Source organism: Delphinus delphis, chromosome 15, assembly GCF_949987515.2.
Source record: "Delphinus delphis chromosome 15, mDelDel1.2, whole genome shotgun sequence".
In the NCBI taxonomy this organism is placed as follows: Eukaryota; Metazoa; Chordata; class Mammalia; order Artiodactyla; family Delphinidae; genus Delphinus; species Delphinus delphis.
The window spans coordinates 47,136,058-47,148,320 of NC_082697.1; the positions used below are offsets into that span (position 1 = coordinate 47,136,058).

Here is a 12,263-nt window from a genome sequence, read left to right on the forward strand (position 1 = left end):
CAAGATTTTGGATCATCTTTAGTATCATTACTCTGAATTCTTTTTCAGGTAGACTGCCTATTTCCTCTTCATTTGTTTGGTCTGCTGGGTTTTTACCTTGCTCCTTCATCTGCTGTATATTTTTCTGCCTTCTCATTTTGCTTAACTTACTGTGTTTGGGGTTTCCTTTTTGCAGGCTGCAGGTTCGTAGTTCCCGTTGTTTTTGGTGTCTGCCCCCAGTGGGTGAGGTTGGTTCAGTGGGTTGTGTAGGCTTCCTGGTGGAGGAGACTGGTGCCTGTGTTCTGGTGGATAAGGCTGGATCTTTTCTTTCTGATGGGCAGGACCACGTCCGGTGGTATGTTTTGGGGTGTCTGTGAACTTATTATTATTTTAGGCAGCCTCTCTGCTAATAGGTGGGGTTGTGTTCCTGTCTTGCTAGTTGTTTGGCATAGGATGTCCAGCACTGTAGCTTGCTGGTCGTGGAGTGCAGCTGAGTCTTAGCGTTGAGATGGAGATCTCTGAGAGAGCTTTCGTCGTTTGCTATTACGTGGGGCAGGGAGGTCTCTGGTGAACCGATGTCCTGAATTTGGCTCTCCCACCTCAGGGGCTCAGGCCTGACACCAGGCTGGAGCTCCAAGACTCTGTCAGCCACACGGCCAGGTATGTGGGGAGTTTCTTGCCTTTTGGGAAGTCTGAGGTCTTCTGCCAGCGTTCAGTAGGTGTTCTGTAGGAACTATTCCACATGTAGGTGTATTTCTGATGTATTTGTGGGGAGAAAGGTGATCTCCACATCTTACTCCTCTGCCGTCTTCAATCTCTCCCTTAATTATTAAAGTTATAATTTTCTAATTAGCTTTATTTTGGGAGTAGGTGATAGGAGTTACTTAACATGACTGTTCCTTTTGTACAAAAAGGTACATGAAGTGTGTGTGGTTATAAAAGGGCAACACAAGTTATCCTTGTGATGTTGAATCAGTCCAATATTTTGACTGGGTTGGTTACAGGAACCTACACAGGTGATAAAACTGGATAGAATGTAATACACACACGCAGGTGGGCGCACATGCACTGGAAAAAGAAACGGGAAATCTGAATAAAGTTCGTGGGTTGCATCACTGTTGCTACTCTGGTTATGACATTATACTCAAGTTTTGCAAGAATGTTACTATCGGAGGAAACATACAAGGGATCTCTTTGTATTCTCTCTTACAACTGCAGTGAGTCTACAATTATCCCTACACAGAAAATTCAATTAATAAAAAAGGATATGGTAAAAAACTATGCCTTCCCCCTACCCTGACCATTAGCCATCCCAGGAGGCAACAATTCTTACCAGTTTCATGTGCATAAGAGTTAAAAGAAAGAAAAGGAGGAGGGCAGGAAGGGAGGAGAGGAGGGAGGGAGGGAGACTTCAAGCAGCTTGGGATGGTCCTGCAATGTATCAAAATAAATTGTCAGCTCCTTCATACTCACAACTGCCCTTGAGTATAGAAGTGTTTCTGCTGAACGACCCCCTACATACACACAACCCCCACTTCATCTCCACTGGATTCACGGAAGTAACCAGGTCTTTGCCCACAGGACAGGGCACTGGGTGACCCTCCTCTGGGAAATCTCACCACCCCATGATAAAGATCTAAAACTAGAGAAAGGAGCATTGCCCAGTGACATGGCCCAGTCAGATCACCTTACAGAGGCACCATGAGCAGACCCTCCTATGTGCATAGTTCCCAATCCTCTTGTTAATGGCCTCACTTAAATATGAGTAGAGGCCAACGATCCCTTGACATAAGAAGAAAGCACATAATATGAAAAATAACAACAAACAGACAACAGCAACTTGGAGAGAGTCCATACAAAGAAAAGAAAACCTCGAAGACTACTATTAATGTACTTTGGGGGGCTTCCCTGGTGGTGCAGTGGTTGAGAGTCTGCCTGCCGATGCAGGGGACACGGGTTCGTGCCCCGGTCCGGGAGGATCCCACATGCCGCGGAGTGGCTGGGCCCGTGAGCCATGGCTCCTGAGCCTGCGCGCCTAGAGCCTGTGCTCCACAACGGGAGAGGCCACAACAGTGAGAGGCCCGTGTACTGCAAAATATAAATAAATAAATAAATATATATATATGTGTATATATATATATATATATACACACACACACACACATACAGACACACAAACACTTTGGGATATAAGAAATTATACTGTATTGATGAGGCAGAACAGGATGGTACTAAAAATAATTTTCAGAGGAAAAAGGAGCTCTTGGAAGTTAAAAATATGACAGCAGAAATCAAAAGCTCAGCATAAGAATTAGAAGGTATGGCTAAGAAAACCTAAAGAAATTAGAGTAAAAGGATGAGAAAGAAACAGGAGAGAAGAGATAAGAAAATCAGAAGATCAATGCAGGAAGTCAAACACCCAAATAATAGGTAATCCAGAAAGAGTAAAGAGAGAATTTAGGATGGAGGAAATAACAAAAGACAAGTTCCCAGACCTGAAGGACTAAGTTTCCAGATTAAAAGAACCAAGCAAGTGTACCCAGGAAAATGCGTGAAAACAGAACCTCAACAGTCATCTAATTGTGATATGACTGAACATCAGGAACAAAGCAAAGAGCACACATGCTTTTAGAGGGGAAAAAACAGGTTTCATACCAAACAATTAAAAACTAGGACAGCGTCAGACTTCTCAGAGGCAACACCAGAGGCTGGAAGAGCCATGCCTTCAAAATTCTAAAGCAAATGTGCTCCAACCCAAACCCCTGATGCAACCTAAAGATCTTCTAAGTGTGGGGATAGAATTAATATATTTTCAAGTCCACAATGTCTCAAACCTTTGTTTTGTTATTTCCACACCCCCTGTCTTAGGAGGCACCATGAGTGTGTGATCCCAAAACTGCATACCAAAAATAAAGGAATAAACCAAGAAAGACACATGTGTGAGTTCCAGGAAAATCCCAATGCCCAGGCTACATTGGGAGCATAACATCACAATCCCTGTGGGGGCAGGACATTGGGAGCATAACATCACAATCCCTGGGGGGGCAGGACCCAGACGTGAGGTTTACAGTTCCCCGGTGATTACAACAGGCACAGAAGATTGAGACCCACAGAACTAACCAAAGGTACAATTTTCACCCCCATGCATAACCTCACAGACCTTTATCTGTAGCAACTACTTATCATCTTGACTTTCAATCATCAGCTATATTCCACCTAGATGTCCTACCAGTAATCGAAGTCAAAATGCCCAAAAATGTGTATTTCATGTTCTTTCTTAAAAATGGCACTAATAAAAAAAACTAAAAACAGAGTTACCCCATGATCCAGCAATCCCACTCTTGGGCATATAACTGGAGAAAATGCTAATTCGAAAAGATACATGCACCCCAGTGTTCACTGCAGCACTATTTGCAACAGCCAAGACGTGGAAACAACCTAAATGTCCAGTAGAGTAGTGGATAAAGATGTCGATATATACAATGGAATACTACTCAGCCATTAAAAAGAATGAAATAATGCCATTTGCAGCAACATGGATAGACTCAGAGATTATCATACTAAGTGAAGTAAGCCAAACAGAGAAAGACAAGTATCATTTAATATCACTTATATGTGAAATCTAAAAAAAAGATACAAATGAACTTATTTACAAAACAGAAACAGGCTCACAAACACAGAAAACAAACTTATGGTTATCAAAGGGGCAACGGGCTGGGGGAGGGATAAATTAGGAGTATGGGATTAACAGATACAGACTACTATTTATAAAATAAACAACAAGGTCCCACTGTAATGCACAGGGAATTATATTCAATATCTTGGAATAAACTATAATGGAAAAGAATCTGAAAAAGAATACATAAAAAAATGGTGCTTGTGAGTTCTTGATGTCCACTGTGACGCCCCCTTTCTACTGGTCGCCCATGCCCTTTGTTCTTAGGTCAAAATTTTGCACAAGAAACCTGTTTGTTACTTCCTGTCCTTCACAAGTTCAGTTTCATGTCACCAAAGTGAAAATGACTTCTGCTCAGGCCAAACAATGCAGAAAGCACAAAGAGAAAAATGAAAAGAAAAATACAAAGTTGCAATGCGAAATTCCCCTGAACTAGGTCACTGATGAGCTGACTTTATCTGTTCCCCCTCTCCCAGAAATGAAGAGTGACTGACAAGCGAGAATAATGGCTGATCTCACCATTTGAATAAGCAACTTGTATGGGTCTGGACAGCTCCAGAAATGACGAGGGCCCTTCCCCTGTTCCCTGGAACACTCAGCTAAACTCTACGCTCTAGATTCACAGGGTCAGGACCAACCTGCTCCATGGTCACGGACGGGTCCAGGCAAGCTGCATTTCTATCCAAGTCTCAAATACCCCTGCACTAGCATTCTCATCCCACCTCTCCCCTTTCTACACATGGATCTCGTTAAAAGGTTGAGGCTTCATGGAGGGTCTGTGCCTAACACCTGATCAACCTGCCGCAGTCTCCCACCATGCTGGGTACCAATGTATTTACATCTTCACCTGCAGTAAATGAGAGAAGTGGTCTCCCTTGCACCTTTGCCAACACTTCATTTTCATTTTTGCTAGTCTGATATTGAAAAATGATAACCCATAATTTTAAAATTTAGATATCTCTGGTTACTATCAAGGCTGAGGATTTTTACTTGTGCCTCTTGGCCATTTGCAATTTGTTTGGTTGGTTTTGCAAATTCCCTTCCCATTTCTTTTACCTATTTTTCTATAAGTTTGTTTTTGTTTTCCATTCTTCACCAACCTAATTCCTTTATTTTCCAGGTTCCAGCTTCTCCTGATCACCAGCATCTCCTCCATGCCATGTTGTATTTCTCATAATTCTTGAAAATTAGTCGTTCAATGCCTCTCTTCCCACTAAAGTCTGAGCACCACGAGGATACTCTGGGTATCCGTCTCAGACACAGCTGTCACCCCAGCCACATGTTTACTGAATGAAGGAGAGAAGGTCCCTGTATCTTACACCAGTTGGGTCTGGGAAGAAACTGCTGCTGTTAAGGGAATTTCATAAGGGACCGTTTACAAAGGTCGGGGCAGGGTTGGGAAGACCAGTGAGGGAGGGTGAAGCCCCCAGGACGCACAACAGTGAAGAGCATAACCAGCCCAGGGATGAGGATGAAGAGAGAACAGCAGGTAGACTGAGACCTAACAGGAGGAGGAAGTCTGGAAGATGCCATCCAAGTCTGGGAAATCATGACTCCATGGTTTAAACTGCCCAAAGATACCCATCACCGCTTCACTCACAGAAAACCTTCTTCCACTGAATCCTCAATCCTTGAAATTCTCAAATCCCACACGAGGACACCATGTTTGAGACCACTGCAAACGAGAAACAAAAACCACTGCCAAATAAGCTCTACAGAAACTGAAGGCAGGAAGAGGCGAGAAAACTCGAATTCCCTTCTTGGCAGGACTACCCATTGGCTCTGCGACTTCAGGGACATTTTCTGAACTCCCCGGACCTTAGTTCCCTCATTATAAAAGTCTACATACTGTTATTTCCCCCTCTGAAATTGTTTTGCTCAAGGAAGAGAAATCTCCTTAAGGAAAAAGAGCGTTGCCAAAATCCTATCCTATCAGCCAACTTCCACCAGGCCTTGGAATCCTTAGCAAATGGCTGGTTTTGCAATTCTTTTGGCTTTGCCAACCCTCCAGGGTAAAAAAAAATCTTCCCACAAGGATTTAAGGCTCACAAGGGGAGGAAATCTTTGAGAAAAATCTGGGTTGATGAGCAGCTAAGAAAAGCCAGGAGGAAGGAGACACATCTATATATGTTTAGGCAGAAAATAGAAAAGGTTGAAAAGGAATGTTTTTCTAAAATACTGCTTCTATGAAAGCAACCTTCTGTTACTCCCTTACTCCCGAGTCAACTGAAAAAGGCAGTGTGATTCCCATTTTCTATTCGAGTCCTCCTAGGCTGGGGCTAGGGACGCAGAGGCACGCAGCTCTGATGCAGGCAGGCTTGAATTCAAACACTGCCACTTAATGAAGTGGCTCTGATGGAGGCTCTCACCTTTCTCAGCTCAGGGTCAGTCCATGAAAAATGGGTAACAACACTGAATTTGCTGGATTGGAGGCAGAACTAAAAGTCATGAAAATACAGTGCGCCTGTAAGTGGGCCTCTGATATGCAGTCGCTAGGTTTTATCACAGGTACTGTCGCTCGGACATCAAAGCAGCTTCCGTACTTAACAAATGCCTTTTGAGCATCTACTCTGGGTGGGGTGATGGGGTGACAAAGGTGAGGAAAGGTCACAGGATCCCTGACCTCCTGGAGCTTAGACTCTGGTGAAGAGGAGATGGTACTCAAATCATAACCAAAGAAACACATAATTGCCAACAAAATGCTACAAAGGTAAAACAGTGTGTTAAGAGAGCAAACAGGCCAGTGGGGGACCAGGTCTAGTCCGGAGGCTCTTGGGCCTGGAAGTGAAGGATGCAGGCTGAACTAGCTGGGGTGGCAACAGTGGGACCAGCAGGCGCTAGAGGTCTAGGGCCAGAAGCATCCCCCTTCTGAGGAGCAGAAGAAAGGCCTTAGTGGTGATGCACGGACAGGGGAGGGCAGGGAGGGAAGAAAGAGCTGGAGAGTCCAGCCAGCCCTCCCAGGAAGCCACAGGAGGGACCGAAAGGTCATGGTCAGGGTCTTCTGAGGGGCGGGGAGCCACAAAGCTAAATACGAGCTCTCAGCTCTGCCACTGAAATGTGCAGTTCAAATCCCCACTGCAGCCGCTCTTCAAATGTCGTCTCTGGACCCAACCAGGTAAGGCGAGCAGCATGATTGGATGGTCTTTCAATAGAAATTGTACACATACACACACACACACACACACACGTACATATACGCACATACACACATGCGCATATACACACATGCACACTCATAAATACACATATGCACATATAAGCATACATACATACACATACCTGCACATACACGCATATACATACACACACGTATATATGTGTGTGTGTGTGTGTGTATGTATGTATTATTTGCCTCTTACCATCTTGGGGAATGTCCACAATCACTCCTAAGTTATCATCCTTTTAAGATCCTGGTTTTCCAAAGATGGTCACAACAGCATCTCCCATCACATGTGCTCACCTTACCCTGTATCCTGACAACCCTCCATGGAGTAAGTGGTGGCATCAATGTCCCCTCTCCTCGAACTCGGGCTGATATGTCGCCGCCCTAACCAACCGAAAATAGAGGCAGTGGCACTACGCAGCACCTGAGGCTGACACATAAAAATGCCAGGCACGTCCACCTTGTTCTCCTGCACCCCAGCTGCCACGCTCTGGGGAAGTCCAACCAAGGCACGTGGAGAGGCCACACGTAGGTGTCCGGCTGACAGCCCAGCTGAGGGTCCAGCCAACAACCCTCATCAACCCCAGACACGGTGGTGACGTTGCCTCCAAACGACTGCAGACCCAGCCGCCAAGTCCCCCAGGCCCTCAGTGTCTCCAGCTGAAGCCCCAGACATCACGGAACAGAGGCATCCCCACCAGGCCCTGACCAAGTCCCTGACACAAAGTATCCTTGAGTAAAAACATGAAAGAGTCATTTTACACCACTATTTGGGGGTGATCTGTTATGTAGCAACAGCAGCTGAGCCAAAGAGTATCTCAAAATTTATACGTATGTACCTGTGTATGACTGTCCTTCTTCACTATTCACCACCCTAGGGACCTTTAGGAGGGGATGTCTCTAATTACTCCCAAGTTAGGACCTCTGGGCTTTGTCCGCACCACTTACGGAAAAAGAGGACCAGGTTTCTTACTGCAAAGAAAAATTAAACACTTTTATTAAACTACTCAAAACATACAACACAACATTCACACTGCAAAAAAATAAAAGAAAATCGCGTTAGCAAATCTGACACCTTATTTCAACTGGCTCTGAAAACAGATCAAAACCAAGATCTTCATCAACAACAACTAAATAGGGCACCGAGGGCTCTTCTTTCCTTGTCCACCACTGGAAGCTCAAGTGTCTGCAGCTTCAAGGAGGCAACGCATAGAAAGGGGACTTAGCCCAGGGCCCAGCACTTAAGAGCCTGCCAAATTCCGGTTAATATTATGATTGCTTTTGTTGTTGTGAGAATTAACATTTTTCTTGATTCCAGCGCTAATTCTTCCTGACTTAAGCTTAACAATGCTCCTGTCCCATCTGAGCAGGAAAGAATCTATACTGAGTTTGGTTAGATGTCCTGAAAGGGATCTCCGATTCCATACAATTAGAAATGTTATACAAGATTATATAACATAACTTCCACACATCTCTATTCTGGTTTGGTAAAAGAACTGTCCTTTTTATTTAAAAAAAAAAGAAAACTCAATATATGTTAGAAAAGAGGCTTCTGAGAAATAACACTTAATCACTGCATGGTTTTCAAGGTGAATAAATAAAAATATCACCTTTGATAATTATGAAGGTACCCCCCCATGTGGTTATATAAATATTACAAAGCTACACCCAGATGGTGGCATGAATACCAGGGGACACAGGTGGGATCAAAGAGCCAGGTCACCTCACGTTGGTTTCTTCCTCTGCTCCCCAACTGCTGTGTGACCTAAAGCGAATCACTTGGCCTCTCCAAGTCACGGTGCCTTTAATACAAGGCTAAATTCCAAACACTTCAGCCATACTGAAGGACCCTCAAGTACAGCATCCCCCACGTTTCCGGGGTAAAAGTCATTATTCACATGGTTAAGTATGCTGAATGGCAACCCCTCAAGCAAAATAATCACTTGCAGATTCACACACATTAATCAGTATCTTAAAAAATTATCTCGAAAAACCTGGGCCTTGCAAAATCTTGCTGTGCATCGTGTAATGAAATTATCAATATCTAGTGGAAGAAAAGGTGATCTGAGACAGAATTACAACTAGTATGCCATCCGCCGGCCCGATGGTACACACTCCCCCCACTGACGTTCACTGTTACCTTCAGTTACTGGGCTGGGGGTCTTCTCACGCGCCACATTTATGGGAGCGGGTGGAGAGGCAGAAGGAGAATGTGGATGGGGACTCCCTGGCGGTTCAGTGGTTAGAACTCTGTGCTTCCACTGCAGGGGGCACGGGTTCGATCCCTGGTCGGGGAACTAAGATCCCGCATGCTGAGCAGCACATGGTGCGGCCAAGAAAAATAAAATAAAATTTAAAGAAAAAGAATGTGGATGGAAGGAAGGAGAAGACAGATCAAGGGAAGGTATGGAGGAAAGGGCTGTGCATGAGTCCCTACCAGGACCATTTCTGTCCATCTCCAAATGACATCTAGTCACCAAGTTTCAAGCTTGCTGAGTGTCTGACACCCCCTCCCTCTGAACATCCCAGCTTTCCCAGGGCCCAGGCAGCCCCCTGCCACTGACAGACTTAACCACCTGGGTCACATCCTCTATCCAGAAAAATGTCTTTTGTAGCCTTGAAAGTGGTGGAATTCGATGGCTCAGAGAACCCCAACCTGCAGGAAAATGGCCGGCACGTAAGTGACTTGGAACTCCCCTTTCCAAAGGTGGCATGAAGTACGGACTGGCTTTGCACTCATCAAAACTGAGAAGATGAAAAGGGGGTTAATGAAAAGCCTCTTTCCGAGAATCGGCCAGGAACTGCTTTCGACAGGTCAGACTCTGCCCTTGGAGAGGTCGAGCCTCCCTCACCCGGCACGGTCACCTTCCTGAGGGCAGTCCTCATGGCCAGAGAGTCTGGGATCCAGGAGAAGTGGAGAGAACCCGGGAGTCTCAAGGGCTCCACTGAAGACCAGGACAGGCTCTCTCCTTTTACCATATATGCTGAAGTCGGCTAAGACCTGGACCAAGACCGACCATCTGCTTTCCCCACCAGGCACGAGACACTCAACTGGGGGAGGTCCCTATTTTAATTGATAGCACCCTTAAAAATATTTGACCATCACTATCCAAATGCCTTCATTCTGCACTTCATAACACCTTGTATTGGAGCTCCGTCTATCTTAACACCAAAGCCTGTATCTGGGACTGCTTTTCCTCACGACCATTTCCATGGCTGTTTTCCCAGGAACCGTGCCACTTGAATGGCCGGGACATAAAACCGTTTTACAACAGTTATTCTTCCAAGACTTTCCTCCGTTTCTTTGACAGCTGCACACCCAGGGTCCAAACTCTTTACCGTGGACAACTGTTGTGAGCACATTCCTCCACCAGGTCTATTTCAGCTCAAGAAAGGCCAAGGACAAAAATAAGACAAAAGTTGTGGGTAAAGGGGGCTCCCACCGCAGGGCACCCTGAGAGCAGTGAACAAAATGAGGGACAGTCCAGCCTAATGGCTTCTTCCCCGGCTGCAAGTCCACAAAAGGGATCCGTCTTGCCAGCGAGTGGTCAATGGAAGAGAACCAGTCCCAAACCCTAGCCGGGGGCCAGCACTTTGTTCCTATCAGGAGTTCCCCGCACCTGTTCTGGAAAGGCGGGGATGGAGCTTCCTACCCGGTCCATCCCGCCTGAGAGGTTTCGAGAACTGTATGCTCACCAGTCAACCAGCCCTCCCTCCACAAGCCAAGGAGTACACACAGGTGGTCACGGCGCACAGGGGCCCAAAGCTCACCAGGACAACTTTATTACTGGCCACGGGGCACTCGTTTAGGGGAACCGTCCCCGCCGCCGCCGCCGCCCCCAGTCCCTCCCGCTCGTGGCAGGAAGGGCAGAGCCGGGAGGCACAGGTGAGGGTTCCCCGGGCAGCTAGGCGCCCAGCGTGCCTGCCGCGGCCCCACCGCGTGGTCCTCGCCTCCGGGGCCCCTCCGAGGGGCAGGGGGCGTCCTCGGCCCGGCACCCCCGCCCGCCGGCCCGGCCGGGGAGCCCGGCACCGCCGGAGCCGCAGCGCCCACTCGGGGCGGGCGGCGAGCACTCACCGTCGTGGTCCTGCATGCTCGACAGCGACCAGAGCAGCAGCGCCACCAGGGCCAGGAAGCCTATCTGGCTCAGCAGAAGGTCCCTCCGGCGGCTCCGGCGACGCTCGCGCTCCTCCTCGTCGGGCGACGGCATCCTCTTCGGGCGGCAGGGCAGCGGCCCCGGCTGGGGCCCCGGCGGGCGGCGGCCGCTCCGGTCGCGGGCGGCCGCGGCGGGCACGGCGGCTGGAGGCAGCTCCGCGCTCGGCGGCGGCGGCGGCGGCGGCGCGTCCTCGCTGCGCTCCCGCCCGGCGGCCGCCGCCTCCTCTTCTTCCTCCTGGCGGCCGCCGCGGGTCTCCCGGTCTTCGTCCTCGTCGTCGCTGTCGCTCAGTCCCTCCTCTTCCTCCTCCTCCTCCTTGTCGCCGCCGGCCCGCGCCGCAGCCTCCCGGCGCTCGGGGTCCCCGTCCTCCTCGCGCTCCATGGCTCCCACGCTCGGCGTCCGCGCTCGGCCTCGGGCGGCGGCGCGGCGGGGGCGGCGGGGGCGGCCGGGAGGCGGGGGCGGCGGCAGCCGAGGAGGAGGAGCGGGGAGGACCGGCGGGAGGAGGACCCGCCGCGGGCCAACGCGGCCGGCGGGCGAGGCCACCGGGGCTGCTCCGGCCTCGCGGGCTGCGGGAGCGCGTCGCGGGGCCGTCCGCCTACTCCATGGTCCGCGCGCGGGGCCGGGGCCGAGCGGGGCCGAGCGCGCCGGGAGCTCGGGGCAAGGCGGCAGCCTGCGGCGACGCGGCGGCTCGGGCTCGGGCGCGGGCGCGGGCGGGGGGCAGCGGCGGGGACGCGGCGGCGCTGGCCAGCCCGGCGGAGAGGGGGCGCGTGGGGAGGAGACTGAGCCGGGGAGGGAGCCCCGCGCGCGGTCCTGCGCTCGTGCCGGCGCGGGAGGCCCCCTCTCGGGACACACGCGCAGCCGAGAGGCAGCTCTCTGGGAAAAAGGGTTCGCCCGAAACTTTCAGAGGAGCCGAGGGTCTCTCCGGCCCCCTCCTCACCCTGTGCCCGGAGAGGGGCGCCGCGAGTGCGCTTGGGTGCGCGCGCCCGGCCGCCGGGCTCGCTTCCTCCCGCGGGCCTCCTGGATTTCCCTCCGCCCCCTTGCGGGGATCCCCCTGCGCGCCCGGCTCGGGATCTGGAACAGGACTCCCCGGAGGCTCTTGGCTCACTGAGGATGTCCTGGCTCCCCCCTCTGGCCCGGGCTCACACTTCACTCGCGATCGTCCTGGACCAAGCCCAGGGCTGTGGCTGAGGGAAGGTGGGCAGCTGGCCCTGTCCTGGGTCAAGGCGGCCCTAGGGTCCCCACCCAACCTCGGGAGGAGGCCCCTGCCTGCCCCCACCCCTGAGGTCAGAGCCCT

General features: G+C 50.0%; 1 protein-coding gene across 1 annotated transcript in view; it reads right to left on the reverse strand.

The window, feature by feature from the left end:
• SLC24A3 (solute carrier family 24 member 3) overlaps positions 1-11,350 on the reverse strand; it is a 460,336-nt gene extending 448,986 nt beyond the window's left edge. Inside the window, exon 1 of the mRNA XM_060032943.1 lies at positions 10,894-11,350. Within this exon, the coding sequence (XP_059888926.1) occupies positions 10,894-11,350 (457 nt within the window). The remainder of the gene's footprint in view (positions 1-10,893) is intronic.
• Positions 11,351-12,263: the final 913 nt, after the last annotated feature.